General features: G+C 41.9%; 1 protein-coding gene across 2 annotated transcripts; it reads right to left on the minus strand.

Moving 5' to 3' along the window:
- Positions 1 to 1,706: 1,706 nt before the first annotated feature.
- On the minus strand, positions 1,707 to 10,480 carry LOC133399861 (melanopsin-A-like). 2 transcript variants are annotated; one of them, XM_061671821.1, is made up of 9 exons: positions 10,147 to 10,480; positions 7,265 to 7,398; positions 6,991 to 7,194; positions 6,380 to 6,551; positions 5,968 to 6,129; positions 4,540 to 4,647; positions 4,178 to 4,352; positions 3,134 to 3,274; positions 1,707 to 2,997 (listed from the first exon to the last, which is right to left on the minus strand). In XM_061671821.1, exons 1-9 carry the CDS (start codon positions 10,293 to 10,295, stop codon positions 2,599 to 2,601), a joined length of 1,644 nt encoding a protein of 547 aa, XP_061527805.1. In that variant the 5' UTR covers positions 10,296 to 10,480; the 3' UTR covers positions 1,707 to 2,598. The 2 variants fall into 2 exon arrangements, with proteins under 2 accessions (XP_061527805.1, XP_061527804.1); XM_061671820.1 differs by having other exon boundaries at positions 2,794 to 2,909; positions 10,147 to 10,391.
- Positions 10,481 to 22,075: the final 11,595 nt, after the last annotated feature.

The raw sequence follows: 22,075 nt of genomic DNA on the forward strand, positions 1-22,075 counted from the left end.
GTGCGTGATAGCCATTGATTAAATGAAGGCGCTCGGGACTTACATTGTGGGGGAGGGTCAACTCATGCCATTGCAGATTTGAAAAGGACAGTTTCACTCCACACACCAACCCGGCCGCACCCGCGACCACAACCACACCTCTGACTTCTGCGTTAACCATCCATGAACAGGATGTGAGACGCATCTTCAAACAACAGAAGATTAACAAAGCAACAGGACCGGACCATGTGTCCCCATCCTGCCTCAAAGTCTGCGCGGACCAGCTCGCTCCAGTCTTCACTCAGATCTTTAACAGATCTTTGGAAATGTGCGAAGTTCCATCCTGCTTCAAACGCTCCACCATCATTCCAGTCCCCAAGAAACCTGCAATCTCTAGTCTGAATGACTACAGGCCTGTCGCTTTGACATCTGTGGTCATGAAGTCCTTTGAACGTCTCGTGCTGGACCACCTCAAGAGTGTCACAGGTCCCCTGCTGGACCCCCTGCAGTTTGCCTACCAAGCGAACAGGTCTGCGGATGATGCAGTCAACATGGGACTGCACTTCATCCTAGAACACCTCGACAGTGCAGGGACCTACGCGAGGATCCTGTTCGTGGACTTCAGCTCAGCGTTCAACACCATCATCCCTGAACTCCTTTCAACCAAGCTTCTCCAGCTCAGCGTCTCACCTGCCATCTGCCAGTGGATTTACAGCTTTCTGACGGGCAGGACACAGCAGGTCAGGCTGGGGGAGGCCACCTCATCCACACGCAGCATCAGCACTGGGGCGCCCCAAGGTTGTGTCCTCTCTCCGCTGCTCTTCTCTCTCTACACGAACGACTGCACCTCAGCGAACCCGACTGTCAAGCTCCTGAAGTTTGCAGATGACACCACTGTCATCGGCCTCATCAAGGACGGTGACGAGTCTGCATATCGACAGGAAGCGGAGCGGCTGGAGCTGTGGTGCGGGCGACACAACCTGGAGCTGAACACGCTCAAGACGGTAGAGATGATCGTGGACTTCAGGAGGCATCCTTCGCCACAGCTGCCCCTCACGTTGTCCAGCTGCCTTGTGTCAACCGTCGAGACCTTCAAGTTCCTGGGAATTACAATCTCTCAGGACCTGAAGTGGGCGAACAACATCAACTCCGTCCTCAAAAAGGCCCAGCAGAGGATGTACTTCCTGCGGCTTCTGAGAAAGCACGGCCTGCCACCGGAGCTGCTGAGACAGTTCTACACAGCGGTCATCGAATCGGTCCTGTGTTCTTCCATCACAGTCTGGTTTGGTGCTGCTACAAAAAAGGACAAGCTCCGACTGCAACGGACAATCAAAACTGCTGAAAGGATTGTGGGTAACCCCCTACCCACCATTGAGGACTTGCACGCTGCCAGAACTAAGACAAGGGCGTGCAAAATCCTCTCGGACCGTCTGCACCCCGGTCACCAGCTCTTCCAGCTCCTTCCCTCAGGTAGGCGCTACCGATCAACGCTAACTAGAACTAGTAGACATTCCAACAGCTTCTTCCCTCTTGCGATCAACTTCTTAAACACCTAACCTATAATTCCATTACAACAAGCTGGCAATTTTTTGACTTGAGTTCGTTGTCACATTTCTGTGGGGCCAATTATTTATTACTTGTGCACTCACTGTAGTTGTCTCGCCATGCTGCACTATTTGCATATACTGGCCACTCATGCCAGAGTAGCATCTGCTCCATTTGCACACTGATTGAGGAGTATCTGTAACATTTGCACAACCGACATTGTCCCAGATGATCGCACTACTCGTCACTTTAAACCGCATACACTCCTTTAAGTCTCAGCGCCCTTTGCACAATGGTCATTGCACCGGACTATTGCAATATTAGTCGTTCGAACTGCTCTAAGTGCTAGAGGACTCTGCATCTTTTTGCACAATTGTTTTTTGTCAATGTCTTTATGTCCCCAAAGTGTTCTGTAAATTGACTGTTTGTTGTACTAGAGCGGCTCCAACTACCGGAGACAAATTCCTTGTGTGTTTTGGACATACTTGGCAAATAAAGATGATTCTGATTCTGATTCTGATTCTGAGAAAGCCCAAGAGTGTACTTGGACTTGATTTTAGCCACGCCCCAAAAATCCGGACAACTGACTTGATGAAAAAGAGTTTGACGCTATTTCTCAACAATTCATGACTAAATTGTTTTCAGTCTTTGCACATTTGATCAGCACGTATGTCGAAACAATGCATTTAGAAACCAATCACTGAAATCACTTTATAATTTCCCTCAAACACTGTACATTTCCATCCAGTCCACGTGCGTGAGGGCCTATTTATCAGTACCCGTAGATTTGATTGCCTTTTTTCTTCATTTGTTGTGTTTTCTTTCACATAGCTGACTTGGCATGGGATGGATTTCTGCCCAATCACCGAGACCACCACTGGCAATTAGTTCGGGGTTGAAGATTTGGAGCTCAGGGGAATGTACGCCTTTTTCCCAAAGTCAGTTGGGTACAACAAATCACTGAACGATTGTACTCCGCAGACAACAAGAAGGATGAAACCTTTGGAAAAATGTTGTCCGTAGCAGCGACTCAACTTTGAGGGGGGAGAAGAGCGGAAGCGATCCTCCAAAAGGTCAGGATAACAACTCCACTGCCGCCAACACCTCAGACGAGAAGTTCAGACTAATCAAAATGTTGTTTGCCATCGCCTCCTCCAAGCAGAGGCTGTCCTGCTGGACCAGTCTGCTCTCGGACGTGGGGCTGATGACCACAATTCGGGGGACGGCCTGCTGCTGCTGCAACGTGGGCGGCGCTGCGGTCGAGGCTCGTCCGACGCACAGGGAGTCGGCCGAATTGCTCTTGCAGCCTTGCGGCCTGTCGGGAACGGTTTTGTCCCTCTCCGAGTCTTTGTGGGTCAGACTGCGACTACGCCTCCTGGTAAGAACTAGTAGGGGGAGAGTGGCGCTGGTGAGAGTGCTAGAGAGCAGTTCATGCTCACAGTTGCTGGATGACTCAATCATGGTTGATGGATGCTGGTGGAGGAAACAAACAAACAAACAAACAAACAAACAAACCACAAAAATACAACAAACATAGATATACACGGATGAGCAAAAAGAATGAGAGTGTACGTGGAATGAGAAAAAACGTCTATTTCCTCCAACCCACCTTCTCCACTTTATGGGTGGTCTTCCGCTCCGAGGGCCTCCTGTAGGAACTGCTTCTGCTGGACTGATGGTAGGACGACATGCTCCTGAAAGAAGCGCCCGACTTCCTGCCCAGAGGCTCCATCTCCACGTCCCTCAGAACCTGTAGTAGGTAATACAACCAGTGTGGACACATACGTTAAGAATCTGTCCATCCATAGGGTCTACAAAACAACACTTTTTAAATACATTCTCAAGAAGGAGACATCATTTTATAATTTAACTGGGGTTATATGTTTGTCTTCCCTCATTAGGCCTGTGCAGCAAGTGCAAACCTGAAGCCTATATTCTGTTTGTTCTTTGAAGTGATACAGTAGGTTTCTTTTCAGGGTTGCACTTGCAGAGACCATGCAGATGGATTTCTTTTTCTTTTTTTCAATTTACGGATTTGTTTCTTTTCAGGTTTGCAGATGCTGCACGACCGTAAAACCATGACGATTTCTATTTTGTCCACCATATCTTCTTTTAATTTAACATTTGTTTATTTTCAGTTCACACTTGCTGCACAGCCAAGAAGACCATGCCGATTTGTATTTTGTAATTATTTTTTGCCGTATGTTTCGTTATTATTAAAAAGCGTAAAGCCTGTATTTTGTTTGTTGTATGTTCTTTTAATTAAGTAATACCGTGTTTCTTTTCATGTTTGCGCTTGCAGAGACTATTGCAGATGGATTTTTTTTTTGGTCATTATTTTTGTGAATAGTTTCTGTTCAGATTCCAACCATGACGATTTCTTATTTGTCCACCATATCTTCTTTTAATTTAACATTTGTTTATTTTCAGTTCACACTTGCTGCACAGCCAATAAGACCATGCCGATTTGTATTTCGATTTTTTTTTTGCCTTATGTTTCGTTAATATAGTGATTTCCTTCATCTCTGGTTTTCACTTGCACCACGAATGTAAGACCATGCCGACAAGTACTTATTTGTTATATGTTTTGTTAAGACCATGCCCATTTGTATATTATCCCGTTGTGACTTAATTCATATTCATGTTTATCTACCATGTCAGTGGGTTTGGAGGACGCGCTGATGAAGTGCTTCCTGGAAGCGGTGGACTGGCGACTGATGATGGAATCCCGGAAGGAGGACTCGCTGATGGACGAGGAGGAGATGCACTCCTTTCGAGGAGTGGGGGACAGAAACCACAAGCAGGGAAACATCTCTGCCAGAGTCATCCTGAATACAGCACAAAATGAGAAAAACACCCACAGACAATGCAAAATTTACAGTATTCAAGATGACTTTTAGTTATGCAAATGCTGTAATTTTTAACCTCCCGGTGATTCATAGAGACACGCCGTCTTTTACAGCGGAGGCCACCATTTGAGGATTTATGTTAGCAGGCTGTGGTTGCACTGATTACCTGTATTTATTATGAATGATGGCATAGATGAAAGGGTTGTAGATTGTGGAGGCCTTTGCTATGATAGCAGGAACAGCCTTGGAGTATGGCGATAAGATGTTGGCATGGCTGGATAAGGCAGAGCGATAAAGTCAGATCAAATCATCTTTTCCATTGTACTTAGAAAGGATTAACACCAGCTAAATGTCTTTTTTTTATCAGTGGAGCATGAAAAAAAAAGATGAGTCCAGCAGGTCAACGTTAACCTGATCTCTTGATGTTGTGTTACATAATCAAAGAGGGTCATGCGCGTTCAGGGATTAGCTGCAAATGTGTCTGAAATCCATCCATTTGTGTGTTAGTGATTTCCCCTTTGAATGAGCAGAAAACTGATATCAAGTAATATATTCATATATTGTTCACATTTTCACCAACTATGTTCATATGAGCAAAGCGTGGTTGAGCGGATGAAAACACGTGAACAATTTCGCCATCTGCTCCTGTTCATAAATCGTCCCGGGAATGCTTGGCCCTGATATTGCATAACCTTTTCTGTACTATTTGGGAGATTTCCCTAAACATTTGATTCCTCTGAGTTAAATTGCTGCAAACACATGGTACCGTGGAACCATGTTTGGTAACTTTTGTCCAAGAGGACTGTCACTCCGCAAAGAAATGTAATGATAAGGATTAAAAATTGCGTACACTACAGCATATTAAGGCTACACATCCTTATTTCAACACCAGCTTTTCTGTGATGAAAATGAGACCACGATAAATCACTTCAAAATTCTTTTTCCACCATTAATATGACCTATATTCTCTACAACTCAAGTAAAACAAAAAAGAAATATTTACAAGAGGGGAAGTAAAAATAAACAAATGAGAAACTGGGGGTGTTGCTGTGTTCACAATTAACAAATCACATTGAAATTCATGTTCAATTGAAGTCAGCACACACCTGCCACCATGTAAAGTGCCTCTAAATAACCCCAAATAAAAATAAGATGTTCTAGTAGGCTCTTCCTGTGATTTTTTTTTTTTTGCTTTCTAGCCCATCATCATTTCAGCACCATCTATCAGAGTAGGATTGATTTTTTTTTTTTCTAATTTGGGCGAATTCACGATAGTCAGAGTTTATCAAAGTTTGAACCCTGGAATTCGCCTGAAACGGCTGCTTCAAATAAAAATGGCTCAATCAATGTATTGTTTGAGTCTTTTGAAACCTTTTTATAAGTCCTCTTATATTAGACACAGCTCCCCAATTTAGTGTCGATCAGTGAAACTGGTGTTGGGGAGTAATTTTTTCCAACTTTTCAGGGGGCCCTGCTGAGTGAAGTTTGAGTCGTCTTTACGACCTTGAAAATATATACTTTACATTTGAATCTGTTCTGTGAACAAAGCAGTTGATTACCAGTTTTGTCTCCATACAGTTTAAAGCAGTCTTACCCGGCCCATGAAATGAGGGTGACGCAGGCGTACGGCGACCAGGAGAGGACATAAACCACAATGACCACAAAGGCGATCTTGGCCAGCTTCCATTCGCTCCTGATGGATTTCTGCTGGATTAACGTGGATTTCCTCACTTGGGTGCCCAGTCTCTCCACTTCCCTGAAATAAAGAACGTTAACTCATCCTTTAACAGCTCATTGGTACCTTGAGTTTAATTGGTTCCGTGATCATGCTCGTAACTTAAATCACTCTTTCCTCAAATCAATTTTCCCCTATTGAAACAACTTGAAATGTCATTAATCTGTTCCAGACCCCCCAAAAAAACACCAAGAAAAACAGCATAGTACAGTATTGTACTGTATAAATCAAGGTACCACTACCACAAAAATGCTTTCGGCCTTCTTCTCACCTGCTGGTTTTCCTGACAGCCAGAAACATGAAGAGGTAGCAGTAGAAAATGATGAGGAGCGGGATGAAGAAGACAAAGCAGCACAGCATCATGGTGTAGCTCCTGTTGGCCGCTGTGTATGTGACGTAATCCCAAGTGCACGATGTCATCAGGCCCTCTGGGATGTAAGAGCCTGCAAAAAGTAAAATTAAAATGAGGAATGTATCTACAATGTATAATAAGTGCTGTTATTAACACTTTATAAAGCCTTTATTAACAGTTTAACATCAACAGATAAGCTCCTGCACACAGATAAAGATTCACTCTTTTACCGATTATAAACAGTAGCTTGTGCTTGCCAAATAGTGAACCCGCAGCTAATGGTACATAATTTTGCCTGTTATAATGAGTGGTGTTTGCTTGCAAAATAGTGAGCCCACAGGCACTGGTACAGCCTTTTGTCCATTGTAATCTGTACATTGTGTTTGCCACCTGACAAAGTTTTACTGAAATCGAAGCACTTCTTGCTTATCTAAGTTTATACTGGGGACATACTACGTATATGTTTGCTTGGCTGAGGTAAATGTGCTTTCACTGTTGTTAGGCGTGGAGGGCGGAGTTAAGGGACTCACTCCATCCAACGAGAGGAGCCAGACTCCAGGCCAGCGAGTAGAGCCAGACAGAGACGATGGCCAGGGTGGTCCTTCTTTTGGAGCTCCAGTGGATTGCCTGCAGCGGCTTGGTGATCACCAGGTAGCGGTCGATGGAGATGGCCAACAAGCTTATCATGGAGGCGATGCCGAACAGGGCGCCGCAGAACGCGTACATCTTACAACCTGTGCGGCCCATCCAAATGTTTAATATGTTGAATGGAAGGCTGATGTCGGATGGAAAAGAAAGACTAACCCATCTCTCCAAACACCCATTCCTTGTACAGGCAGTTGATGAAGAAAATGGGCGACTGCGTGAAGGCCATAAGGAAGTCGCTGACAGCCAGGTTCATGATGAAGTAGTTGGGCAGGCTGCGAAGCTTTTTATTGCTACACAAACACAAACAAGGTGCTCATAAAATACACTTAAATAGAACCAGACATGAACAAAACACAATCAGCAGTTGCACTCTGATGAGAACAAGGCAGCAAATGGCAAGCGTTTGGCTAACACAGACCGCTGTCTGTAATAGTCAAACAGGCGTATCGTTTAATAAACAACTGCACGCTCACTTTTTGGCAAACATCAGTCCAGCTGGGGCCAACCGAACAACATACGCCATCATGTAAACACAACAGATTTGTTTACATGAAGTTCACAGGTCAGTTTCAACAATCACACTATAGTCACACGTTGTACCAAAAAGAATAAGTTGGCCTACATGCTCCCCATTCATAAACTTTGCAATAAATAAATGTACATGCTTGCCAAATAGGGAGCCCCTGCCCACAACTAATGTTAGGTCTTTTTATCCATTTTAAACAGTAGCATGTGTTTGACAAATAGTGAGCACACAACTAATGTTACGGCTCTTTTGTAAATAGTAGCCTGTGCTTGCCAAAAAGCGAGCCCACAACTAATGTCTACATCCTTTTCTTCATTATAAAATGTAGCTTGTGTTTACCAAATAATGAGCCCACCACTCATTTTATATCCTTTCATGCGTCTAGCGTTTGTTTGCCAAAGAGAGATCCCACATGTCATGCCCTCTTACCCAAGATAAATAGATGGTGGCTGCCAAAAAGTGAGTCCATAAGCACGACTTATGTTATATCCTGTTTCCCATTGCCAAATCGCGCACAGTTCATGTTACGTCCTTTTATGTGTTATAAATAGTTGGTTTTGCATGCCAAATATAGGAGCCACCACTAATATTACATCCGTTTGTGCATTTAGTAGTGTCTGTTTGTAAAATAGTAGTAATTCCACAACAAATGTTATGTACTTTTGTCCAAATGGTGATAGACGTCCACATCTGCCACCTCATGGAAAGGTGACGTGTGATAAACATAAGCTCCATGCTGAAGCAGTCGACTCAGTGTGAACTTTCCACCGTTATTTAGAGCCGCTGCGTTGTTCGAATGAACTGTTAGTGAAAGATTTGTGATTTTTTTTTTTGGCAATGTGAAGACAAGAGGGGAAAAGAGAGTGTTGAGATCAAAATTGGAATAGTGTCATTACGGGTTTGACGCTGCTCGTTCTGATGGCCAGCGGTACAATTTGGATTATAAGCTAAAGCCTGAGTGAGCCAGAACTGGTTGGCACTACTTTTGAGTGATGGCGACACAAATGTCAGCTTTAGTCAGATCTCTTTGCTAAAGTGCTTGCCAAATGCATGCAATGTGCATGACACAGTGACGCTGCAAAAAGTGAAGCGCGATATTGCAAAGGATGACTGGAATTCACTGTGCAACTCATGCTGGTGTGCAAACCTTGACCACCAGGTGGAAGTATAATACAGCTATATGGATACACATAAAGGAGACTGTCACAACTTCTCAGTAAGATGTAGTAATATTAGTCATTTTTGCAGAGGATAAAGAATAAATGCCTGTGAGAATATTATGCTGTCTGTCTACATATGTTGCTGCTCTGTTTGAGTTCAAATCTCCGTTGCTTAAAAGGTTATAAAACCGCGACAATAATCCAATCCATGTTTGACTGACATAACCAACTCGCGACCCCTTTTATTGAACCACAATAACAGGGTACGATTGTCAAGCAATAAGCGGATAGCCTTGGCCGCTGTAGCTAGATTGTAATAATACAAACAGAAGAAACAGAGGAGAACGAAAGGAGAGAATGTGGATATTGGCTTGATTGCACGCATGCATTTCGGTGACAGAGACTCTCCACGCTTGCCTTTTTAGCCACAGGTACAAATGGAATTAAGAATATTGACTGGTATATTGCAAAGTTTTGAACCGCATAAACAGTCGCTACCGTGGACCCCCGCATATTCGCAATATGGCACCCGCAGATTCACCTATTTGAGAATTTGTTTTTTTCAAGATTTAAATTTATTTTTATCTTTATTGTTTTTGGGGGTGTGGGACAACCCCTGTTTTTTCATGGAAAATTATTGGCTGTATATATCTAATTATTGAAAAATTATTGCGGTAGAAAAAAATATATAAAGTATATTTCAATGCGGCGGCACGGTGGACGACTGGTTAGAGCGTCGGCCTCACAGTTCTGAGGACCCGGGTTCAATCCCCGGCCCCACCTGCGTGGAGTTTGCATGTTCTCCCCGTGCCTGCGTGGGTTTTCTCCGGGCACTCCGGTTTCCTCCCACATCCCAAAAACATGCGTGGTAGGTTAATTAACAACTCTAAATTGCCCCAAGGTGTGGATCTGAGTGCGAATGGTTGTTTGTTTATATGTGCCCTGCAATTGGCTGGCGACCAGTTCGGGGTGTACCCCGCCTCCTGCCCGATGATAGCTGGGAAAGGCTCCAGCACGCCCGCGACCCTAGCGAGGGGAAGCGGCTCAGAAAATGGATGGATGGATATTTCAATGCAATTCCAATGGACCCACTTTACTTCTGTTTGTATTGTACTGCACCATGTTTCATCATCTTGCATTGTGTCACCAATATTATTGCACGCAAACCCAATAGTATACCAACGAATAGATTTGTGTTTCTGAGTTAGGCTTTTTATTGATGTCAGCTTGTGATGTTAAGTTTTGATGGCTGTTACTGCCTCATTATTGTCAGAGCACACATACCGCCGTTTGCAGAAACGTGCGTAAAACGTTCAGCGCCAATCAAATGGTTATCACACCACCTTGCTCACCTGTAGAATGCAAACATGACCAGCGCGTTGCCCGCGACGCCCAGCGTGCCGATGACCAGGACGAACACGGCCACCACATAGTGCGCGTGGTCGGGCACGTCCGCCTTGTTGAAGAAGCTGCTCTGGGCGTGAGCTCTCTCGGGCCCCATGCTGTCAGTGGACCGCGTCACGGTCGGCGAGGGGAACACCCGCTTCTGGCGCTCTGGCCTCCATGACCGGATGCGACTTGAGAAGAAAGTAGCAACAGTAAGTTCACAAGTGGTCCAGAGATTTGAAAATGTCCTCGGTTCGGAAGCGGCTTCACTTAAGAACCGTTGATGACCTCCTCCGGCGTGCCTTCACACCAGCTCTGATCATCTCTCCTCCTCCCATCACCACTCTCTTTCTGTCTCTCTCTCTCTTTTTCTCTCTCTGTCTCTCGCTCTCCCTGCCCAGCCTCCATGTTACCAGGCTCAGCCCTGAGCCCTGACAACACCCCTCTCCCCTTTCCCTCGCAGATGCTTACATAACGGGCATCATGATTACGATCAACAAGACGGCGAGCATCAAGTCGTCATTGCGGGCCGTGTGGCTCGCGGCTGGAACCGCCACGCATGCAAAGAGCACCCGTGGAGCCGGGCGACTAATTGCTGCAGCCCAATTATTCAGCTACTCCGCCTGGCTATAATGCACTATGCACACACACACTCTCTCGCTTTGGTTTGTCGTGCACTTGCGAGTAGGCCGCGCTTGGCCTTTTCACCCTTCGTGCAGCTGTTTAGAGTCATTGGAGTGATGCTTCTGAAAACTTTGGTGCAGAAACAAGAGCGGGGAAGCAGAAATGTGTCAACTCACCAGTCGTGTTCGAATGTGAAAAACCAACCGCTGTATCGCGGGTGTAATAAATCTTCCAAATTTACAGTGAACCTATTCTTAGTTCACGAGTTCACAAATTCATCTAATCGCATTTTTTTTGGTTCTGTGGAACCTATTCTCAGCTATTGGCTGAAAAACTCACCTGTTTGCAGTTTTTTGTGCTCTTTCTTAAACGCCCTAAACCAAGCTGTTCTCAAACTTTTGACACCAGAGTCCAGGCAGATTATTGTGATCTGACAATTCGTTACACATTTAGGATGCAATTTGTTACTTGTCAGTTTGCAACGGTCAATAAAGTAAGACTTTATGTTTATAAGAGTACATACTACCACCCCCTATCCCCCCCACAAGAATATTGCATAATTGCTCTTTTGTCCATGTTTCTTGCTATAAACAGAAAATATATACGTGACTGTAATTGAATCACTACTTTGTGGTACATATAATATACAAAATAGAAAGAAAATAATAGAGAAGCCACTGGAAGAGATCTATGAGGATTCTAATAAAGAATGCAGGTCAGGGCACATTAAATACCTTACAAATTTCTGATGGCTGTAAACAGCATAGTGGCTGACCTCACTGAAATCTGATTGGACGCTTGGCTAATGCGATTGTCTTTCTGGCAATGCCGGGACATCATTGTTGCTTTCAGCAAGTCAAATATCTATGTGACTGGAATCGAATCAGGAGTCTGTATTAGAAATACACAGGAGAGGGAAAATGTTTGGTGGGACACTGCCCCTGCTGTAGAAAAGCCAGTGGTGTTTTGCTGGCAATGTTGCGCCACTTTAGAAATGTATCATCATTATCATTTTATCCCCTTTTTTAAATAAAACATAAGAATTATATATCATCCATCCATCCATCCATCCATTTTCTGAGCCACTTCTCCTCACTAGGGTCGCGGGCGTGCTGGAGCCTATCCCAGCTGCCATCGGGCAGGAGGCGGGGTACACCCTGAACTGGTTGCCAGCCAATCGCAGGGCACGTACAATCAAGCAACCATCCGCACTCACATTCACACTTACGGTCAATTTAGAGTCTCCAATTAATGCATGTTTTTGGGATGTGGGAGGAAACCGGAGTGCCCGGAGAACATGCAAACTCCACACAGGCGGGGCCGGGGATTGAACCCGGGTCCTCAGAACTGTGAGGCTGACGCTCTAACCAGTCGTCCACCGTGCCGCCAAATTATATATCAATATAATCTATATTCTTTTGTCATTTAGTTTTGATTTCATTGCAATTTTGTAGGTTGTCCACCCCTGTTGTAAAAGGCACGGGGGGAGGCTGCCAGAGGCAACGCGCTGTTGTTTGGAGAAAAGGCCACATTGGCAGGTTATTGCTTTTTATGGGTGTTATGGTTATGAGTCGATAACGCGGGGGAGAGGGAAGTGAAGAATGTGGAGCTTTGACATGAAGTAAATCAGTGCGAGCAGGGCTGTGCACTGCGCATGCATGTGGACCACTGCAATAAGAACATGACATGACTCTCCACATGGTTATGTGTATGTGTGTGCATATTAACATGTATTTGTACTACATCCCTCAACACATAGTATATATATCCAGGGTTTAATCCTCCTCTGCCCTCTAGTATTTACCTTTACATAACAGATATGACACGTGAAATACACTTGATCGAAAGATTAATGGTGTTAACCTAAAGATTAACGTTCATAATCTAAAGATTAATGTTGCCAAAAGTTGCAGGATGTTAGCATGTATGTCTTTTCAACGCTCAAGAAACCATATTTGGTAAGTGGACCCTGAACGCCTCGCTGTGAGTCAGGGAAAAACGCTCCCAGCCAATGATAAAAGTGTCATTGCATTGTAATCTTTGAGGCAAGAATAAATCAAATATAAATGTTACAAAACAAGTTTGAATTCAATTAAAATGAAAGTGTAATTTATTTTTAAAAAATCAAGATTTTAAAAGCTCACAAGCGTAAAAAACATTAAAATTACAATTTTAAAGGTGTTAGTCTTATATTCAGTATATATTATAATCTTAAAAAGTCAATTTTATGAGGAAAAAAAAAACTGATAACGTATTAAGTAAATAAACTGATTTAGTGAGGATAAAAAGTTACAGTTTATGAGACTATCTTTTTTATTTTGGGTGGAAGAAAATAGCTGTCACCTTGTGAGAATAGTCATTTTGTTGTCTAAGTCATAAGTCATAATCAAACTAGAAAAAGTCTAAAACTTTGTGACAAAATTAATTTGTGATCTTTCGATAATAAAGTTCGATTGTTTTCTTAGATCAAAGGTTAAAATCATACCAAAGACTGTCCACCCATTCATTATCTGAGCCGCTAATCCCCACAAGGGTTGCGGGAGTGCTGGAGCCCATCCCAGCTATCATCGGGCAGGAGGCGGGGTACCCCCCGCACTGGTTGCCAGCCAATCGCAGGGGACAAACCCACACAGGTACGAGGAGAACATGCAAACTCCGCACAGGCAAGGCCGGGGATTGAACCCAAGACCTCAGAACTGTGAGGCAGACGTTCTAACCAGTCGGCCCAACGCGCCGCCGGAAAAAGAACATATATTACCAAATATCGTTGTTTTAAAAAAAATAATAATCAACTGCAAAAATAGTCATATTGGTTGAAAAAACGTAGTAATATAGGTAATAAGATGAGAAAAATGATCTTGCTGTGACTAATACAACGGAACCTCAGGTTACGAATTTCATTCGTTCCGTGACGCCGTTCTCAAAAACAAAATGTTCTCAAAACCAAGGTCATGTTTCCCATTGAAATGGGCGGAAATGCAAATAATCTGTTCCTGCCGCAGTCCTATTATTTAGATCATTGTCCATCCATCCATCCATTGTCAACACCGCTTATCCTGGTTAGGGTCGCGGGACGCTGGAGCCTATCCCAGCTGACTTCGGGCGAAAGGTGGACTACACCCTGAACTGGTCGCCAGTCAGTCGCATTGCACATATAGACACGGACAACCATTCGCACTCACATTCACACCGTCACTGAGTGGGAACTGAACCCACGCTGCCTGCACCAAAGACAGGCGAGTGTACCACTACACCATCAGTGACTTTAGATCATTGTGTCCACATTATTCTATTCATTGGATAAAATCGAGTGAGTGAGACCCAGTTTAAGATGACAACAGAATTGTAAACAGGATGAGAGAAGTAAATTATTACATTGTCTACAACAATGAAACATTAAATATGAGTGTTGCATGGGGCTGTAGTGCTACACACTGTGAGGGAAGGACAGGACAAGATAGAACAGGACAGGGACAGGAGAAGAAGCATTCAGGACAAGGGTCGTGAACCCGGCTGTACAACTGAAGTGTGGTGGCATTAATTATGTACATTATAAATGTGTACAGGACGAGAGAATAAGTGAGGGGATATACAAGCGATTTGCATGTTCATGTTATTTGTTGCAGTAAGTGCGTGTTCCCACGCCCAGTGAAAGAGTCCTAGGGGTGTGTGTCTGCGAATTCATGCAAGTGAATTGATACCGTTTTACATGCACAAAGACTGACAGAAGTGTCCTGTAATTGCTGTGACCGACCGGCTCCCCCACGGGAAGAGGAAGAGGCGACCGCAGCGGGACGGAAGGAACGGAGGGAAGAGGAGGAAGCAGGCCCGAGGAGCGACAGTGGCGCCCCACCGCCCCCGCCAGCAGCCAGAGCGGGGGACCCAGCCGGCCCCCACCCCAGCACCCACGGAACATGGGCGAGTCACCATCACACCACCATTACTCCCCAGGAGGTCACCCCAGTGGTTCCCTCCCAGCCCCGAGATCAGGAAGGAGTGAAAAATAGTCCCGCCCCCACAGACTCTGGAGCAGCAAACACAGGGACAAGAGGAGACGATCCCCACTGCATGCATGTGTCTTTTCACCATGCAAACCGATCTGAAATGTGTGAAAATAAAAAGAAATAAATATAATAATAATAAAACAACAACAACCTCGACAACAAATAACATAGAATTCCATTGTTTACTTTCACACTTATGAAAATAGTCTTGCTATTGTCAAATGTCAGCTGGCACCCTACCCGGGCAAAGAAATCAATAGTCTAGATTTAGCATGTGGAGGAAAGGTGACCAGCTATCTACGTACATGTGTAATTGATTTTTTCGTTCTGCTGATATTTTTTCTAATGCAATATATTCCATGATGAGATTTAGCCACTGATTGATGTTAATAGCTTGTTTGTTTTTCCAATTTAATAGAATTGTTTTCTTTGCGGTAGCTAACGCGACAAGTAATGATTGTGAATATTTATTAAGGAGGTCAATTATGCTGAAGTCGCCAAGTATTTCTTGGGGAAAGTGGAATACTGCAGTTTAAAATATATGAGAGTTTTTGTATAACCGAAGACCAAAAGCATTGAATTGGTGTACATTCCCATATAGCATGAAAATAGGTTTCTGCGGTATTTTTGGTGCATTGCACGCATGTATTAGATGGAGAGAAGCCCATTTTATGCATAGTGTACTGAGTAATGTGTGTTCTATGGAGCACTTTATATTGTATAAGATGTAGATTTCTGTCTTTTGTCATTCTAAACGTATTGTTACAAATCTGTATCCAGTAGCTACGGTCAGCAGACATGGAGAGGTCTTCTTCCCATTTGGTGATTGGTAAGTGCATTAATTTAGTACATGAAATGAAGAGAGATTTCTTTTACTTTGCGGGAGAAGCTTCATTATTTGCTTGACAAACTCCGGCAGTTCGAGGGTGCTCTGGAGTGTTGGTATTCTTTTTGGTATTGCTGCTTTTAATTTATTGTATTGAAGAAAGTTTCCGGCTGTTATTTAGAATTCTTGGAACAGTTCATCGCGTGTCCTAAAAACATCATTGTTAAATAGTTGTTGTAGGTGGTTAATTCCATGTTGTTCCCATGTACTAAAATGAAGGGGTATATTATTAATTTCGAAATCTGGATTATGACAAATTGGGGAGAGCATACTGGGAGCTAATTGAGATCCTGTTGATTCTAAACTTTGCCACCAAGACGTTAAGGTGGATGCGATTATTGGATTCTTGAAACATTTATGGCGTTTAAGACTAGTAGAAAGTTTTGGTAGTTTGATGTTGTTTCAGTCTGTTTCAGTTCCAAACTTAATGTTTCCTATAGAAATAGGGCACTCTGGAATTCGATCTGCAGGAGTCCATGAGCTTGCTGTTATTGGGAGTATTGTTGATTTTGTCCAGTTAATAGAGTAGTCTGATATTTGTGAAAATGTTTTAAGACGATTGAAGACTGCGTGAAAAGAATAATTCGGTTCCTGTAAGTAAAGAATAATATCATCAGCATATAGATTGATTTTGTCTTCTGTCACTAGTGAGCATTCTGACGTATAGCGGCAGCAACAGGTTTGATAAATATCGCAAATAGCATTGGTGAGAGTGGACGTCCTTGTCTGGTTCCTCTTTGTAATGTAAAACTTTGTGAAGTGATCCTATTTGTGGTGACTGTCGCTTTCGGCCAATTTTATAATGTTGCTATCCAAATAAATGTATAAATGAAACTCCAAAGCCAAATTAGCGAAGTACTGCAAACAGGAAAGCCCAGTTAACTTTATCGAAAGCTTTCTCTGCGTCAAGTGACATGATGGTTGTGTTTAGATTTTTTACGTTGTGACATGCTTATTAAATTCAACAGACGTCTGACATTATTTGTGCAACTTCTACCTTAAACCTGTCTGGTCAGAGTGGATTATCGACGGAAGTACCTTTTCAAGTCTCGCTGCGAGGGCTTTCGAGATAATCTTGATATCTACATTAATCAGTGATAAGGGCCGATAATTCGCCGGGAGAGTGGGGTCTTTACCTGGCTTTCGTAATAACTTAATTGAAGATGTGTTCATATAGCCACTAATTCGACCTTTATCCTTTATCTCATTGACTGTTCTGAAAAATAGAGGCGCTAATATTGGCCAAAAATGTTTCATGAATTCAACAGGGATTCCGTCCGGACCAGGCGCCCGTCCCGGTTGCATATTTTCTAATGCGTTATGTAATTCTGTGATGGTCAAGGCTGTCTTTAATTTGTGTATTTAATTGAGGGATGTTTAGATCCTTAATAAAAGTTTCAATTTCTTTTTCTATCTCGGTTGTTCGAAGATGGGTATAAGGTGCTATAAAAATTGTAAAAGACTTCATTTATTTCTAACGGTGACTGTGTACAGTTGCCGTTTGAATCTTGAATGGCTGTAATTAATGATTTTTCTTTATTGCGCTGAAGTTGGTTAGCAAGGAATCTTCCGGATTTATTATTGTACTCAAAGTTAGTATATCTCAACTGTTGTAGAAAATCTGTTCTTTTTGATAAGATAACGTCTAACTGATGACGTCCATATGTCAACGTCCATATGTCAACGAGACCCAAGTCATCCATATACTGCTCTAGTATATTGGAGCTTGTTTAATATTGTAGCCTGTATAATTATATACTGGCCTTCTGCATCTACTACTGTACTATATCTATTGTCAAAAGTAGTCTTTTATGGACTAGTATTGAGACTCCTCTTTGTCTACAGTTTGTCCACACATTACTTACATTGAGGTTACTGAAGACGTCAGTGTTCGATCATATTACCTCTGACCGTGCACCGGAGCTATCGTTGGTGGCGCTCATGAGGCTGCCTATGATCTTTCGTCAATGGAAAAACAAACCAAAAAAAGGCGCCAATGGTGTCAACATCTCCGCGCGGACAATGGAGGTCAACGTTTCACACGTCAATGAGTCAACTACCATGAGAGAGCAGCTAATCTCTGCTGGTGTGAATGTTCAGTTTAGGCATTGCAGTGCGCAGTGCTGGCCTTTAGCTGGACTAATTAGCATTGAGCGCCGGGACCGGGACGACCTGGCCCGCAGGCAATCGATACCGTGACGGGTCGGCGAAGTAGACCACTGCATCAGAAAATTAAAATGGCGTAGAACAAGAATGAACCCTTGCTAAATTGAGAAGTGGCCTTGTGCTAATTTCCTTACTTCTTACGTCTTCCTGTACCTGATTGCTCTGTCAAGGGGCACTGCACCATCTGCCCCCTAGATTGTTATGCAAACACCCTCGTTGGGGTGACGGCTGCGCAATATTTATTTATTTATTTCTAACTGGTGTATGTCGCAATTTGTGCCTCGCGACTGACTGGCGACCAGTTCAGGGTGTAGTCTGCCTTTCGCCCGAAGTCAGCTGGGATAGGCTCCAGCGTCCCGCGACCCTAACCAGGATAAGCGGTGTTGAAAATGGATGGATGGATGGATGGATGTCGCAGTTTGATTGACCCTTACAAACTCTGCTGAGCAAAATCTGGCCACCCAAACGTGGAACAAATACACTTATCACTCAATAATCTGCACTGACTCAGTGCCCCATCAGATTTTTACTCATTTTATGCTATGACGTATTTAATATTTAATACAGAGTAGTGATTAAATGACAAATGCAATGTGTTTAAATAGATTCATAACCATTATCATGTTGGCTTTATAGTTATTTCCTGTTGTGAGGTTTCATAATGAATCACAAATTATTTGTCATGACAGTTGCTATCATTTGCATTACCCTTAGAAATTAATGGCTTCCAAATGATATGAAATTTTAAAAATCAATTCAATTAATCTATTTTCTATACCGCTTATCCTCATTAGCGTCACAGGTGATTACATTGTTGCCATGAGGTTATAACTTTTATTTCTATAATCAGGATGCATTTCTTCTTCGAAAATTGGATTCTTTTTTACTTCGTTGGATTACATTTCTCTCAAAAAGTAAAACTTTATTGAAATATAATTCATAAGGTAAGACTGCGACTTTTTCCCCCTTCACTTTCCTTTGCAGTCACTGGCAAGCGCCATAAAAACATGCAAGAAAAAAAAATACAATTATTTGTATTCTTTTTTTTTTGTAATTTTTAATAATTGAACTCTATTTCAAACCTTTCGATCGTTTCAAGGCTATGATGAAATCTCACAAGACATCCTGACATGTGCTAATGCAAAACAGTGTAACATGGAGTATGGAGCTTTTACAGCTCAAGGCGCAATGTAAAGAGTCTTAAGCCTCTTTTGTACTGTATGTGAGTGTGTGTGTGTGTGTGTGTGTGTCTGTATACGTGTGTACATGCATGCGTGTGTGCTGTGTTATTCAAGCCAGTGGGAATGTAGGTAATAGATGAAACGTTTTAGAAAATGCAGGTCAAAGCATACTCTTCCATAAATGGAATGAATTTCAGTCAATATCAGACCCGTCGCTTTTCATTATCCCGCTCCAGCTCTCCGTGAGTGTTTCCCAGCCTTTATTGAGCTGAGCCATCCATTTTACATCAGGAAAACACTGCCAAACAAAATACTGAAATATATTGAAATAATGAGGATCTCGTCTCAATTCACTCACAATTTTATTTATTCTTTAACCTCGTGTGAAATCTGGGCCTGTTTCATTGAACACAAAAGTGAAAAACTCGCGGCAAGTCATGATTTATTCTGTTGTATGAATGGCAACAGGTTTATTGCACTTTCTGCCATTGAATGGAAGAGCATTTTATTGTTCTGCCTGTCACTATATGACATTGATTGATGAAAGATAAATTTGTGATCGATCAAGAATAATTTTCTGACTGATTCAGTGAAGGTGGATCATTTCCCACAGCACCTCTGATGATTTCTCACGGGAACCCTGGTTGAGAATCACTTCTCATTGAAATGAAAGCAAAGGAATTAACATGATGCACTTTTATTAGGGGAGGTAAGGGAACCGGACACAACATTAGGCACACCTGTACTATCCAAATCATCCAGTAAAAATGTTTTGACATGTTTATGGTGGCGGTTTGAGTCCCGTATTTGGCGACATCAGACGGCCAAAATATTAGGTACGACCTGGTGCAATTTCACCCCAGGGCAAACTATGCAAAATGAGTTCTAAAGTTATTGTTTAACCCTTTAACACAAAGGGAAAGGGCAAAAACAAGACCAATGCAAAAATAAAGTCATTATTTTACAAGGAAAAGTTTTTTTTTTTTAAAGTCCTGATCTTATTAAAAATATATACATTTATTTTGGAGTAAAAAAGTCACGATTTTAAAAGAATAAAGAGATATTTTTTTGAGGAAGTTATAATCTTAGAAAAACAATTATAGTCAAAGTCAAGTCATATTCCTGCAAAGGTTTTTTTTTCAGAAAAGGTCTCATATTTGTAATAATTGAACTCATAGTTTCATGACAAAATTTTTATTTATTTGAGAAAAAAAATCATATAATTTATAGATAAATAAATATTGACATACCTGTATTATTAGGAACAAGTAATTTTGATGAAAATATTCTCATTTGTAGAGGCAAAAAAAATAGAATAAAGTTGTATTTAAGAAAGTCATAATCTAACAAGAACAAACTGGTAGTTTTCTTCAAGAAAAAAAGTTGTAATTTGAAAAGAATTAAGTTGAAAATAAAAAATATAATAGAATTAAAAAGTAGTTTTTGACTAATTTGGGAATAAAATCGTTAAAATAAAGAATACAATCTTTTTCCAAGACTGCATCAATGATCTTTTTTTGATTATATATTCTTTCAAATAAAGAATTTGAATTTTTTTTCTGGTATTATTATATGTTATTTTTTAATCTATTATTTATTCTTCTTTTTATAGCATAACACTGCTCTAATATTTTTTATTCTGTGTGGCCCTCAAACTCTTCCATCCCGCTTTCACAGTCAATTGAAAGTGAGCATTATTTTTTTTTTTTTCCCTTCTAGTTACTCGTTAGTGAAGATATGCCTAATCAGTTAACCAGTGATCTCACGGTGTTAATTAAAGTCGGCTACATGTTGATGGTAAAAAGTGGAAAATCAATGGAGTTCACCCCGATGTCACCGAAGTTGAGGGACGCCCCTGGCAGATAGCGTGCCAGTCTGACGCAGCCAATCGCAGCGTTCGATGGAACATGGTGAGCAAACAAGCCACGAGGACAATGAGAGGTTTTCCACAGGCCAGGCCAACTTTGGCGTCGGTGGCCAGGCTGAGATCTTCCTTTTCCTGCGGGGACACGACACAACACAACACAACACAACACAACTCATTTTGTTGTCCTTAAACGCTGGGCACACAAACCGATGTTATGTTGTTATGAAGATAAAATTGGAATCTTACTTGACAAAAAGTTGGAATCTTACTGGAATAAATGTACATTTTTGGGATAAAAAAAAACCTAAAAGTTCTAATCTGACAAGACTGAAGTTCTAGGTTTTTACAAGAAAATAAATATAATCAAAATAATTAGGGGGGGCTCATGGGGGGTATAAAAGTCATATTTTAATCAAAAGTTGTATTCTTGTAAGCTGTCAAAAATATTAAATTCACGAGAATGAGTACACACCTCACATTTTTGTAAATATTTTCTTGTATCTTTTGATCGGATACCACTGAAGAAACTGCCACAATGTAAAGCAATAAGTGTACAGCTTGTATAACAGTGTACATTTACTGTCCGCTCAAAGTAACTCAACACGTGACCATTAATGTCAAAGCTGCTGGCAACAAAAGTGAATACACCCCTGAGTGAAAATGTCTAAATTGGGTTAAGGTTAGACATTTTGTTTTATTTATAGTCTTATTTTGTGTTCATTGCACTGATTTGTCATTTCAAAATGCATTTCATCGATCTTTCTCCAGCCAGATATACAATACAGTGAAACTCTTCAACTCAATCACAGTGTAATTGCGTTCCCTAAAAGAGAAGAACATGAACTCCAACCGCTGCTCACAATCTTTCCAATAGTTCCCAAATCTCTTCTTTTTCACGAGGAAATATTTTCTTGGAACTTCACTGTGACCGCTTATCTTTTGTGCAAAAGGATTAGTGTCAGACTATGTTTTGATTTTTATGTGTTTGTACATTGTGTCTTTGTGCATCCCAAAAAAATTATAATAATCTCTTGTTTGTGTGGGGTTACCCAATGAAAAAAAGGCAAGTGTATTGGAGTGAATGTCAATGCACTAAGCCGCTGCAGAATATTGTGGGAAAGAATTGTGTAATAAAGGTGAAATAAACATGTAATAACATAAATCTGT

The sequence above is a fragment of the Phycodurus eques genome, chromosome 3 (genome assembly GCF_024500275.1).
Source record: "Phycodurus eques isolate BA_2022a chromosome 3, UOR_Pequ_1.1, whole genome shotgun sequence".
Taxonomy (NCBI): domain Eukaryota; kingdom Metazoa; phylum Chordata; class Actinopteri; order Syngnathiformes; family Syngnathidae; genus Phycodurus; species Phycodurus eques.

What these genes read in the sequence shown, in the direction of transcription:
- LOC133399861 (XM_061671821.1), bottom strand. Translation starts at nt 10,295, where the DNA reads ATGGGGCCCGAGAGAGCTCACGCCCAGAGCAGCTTCTTCAACAAGGCG. An exon ending in ATGGGTGTTTGGAGAGATGG is followed by an intron (nt 7,195 to 7,264) that starts GTTAGTCTTTCT and finishes TGGGCCGCACAG; the next exon opens with GTTGTAAGATGTACGCGTTC. An exon ending in ATCATTCATAATAAATACAG is followed by an intron (nt 4,353 to 4,539) that starts GTAATCAGTGCA and finishes TGCTGTATTCAG; the next exon opens with GATGACTCTGGCAGAGATGT.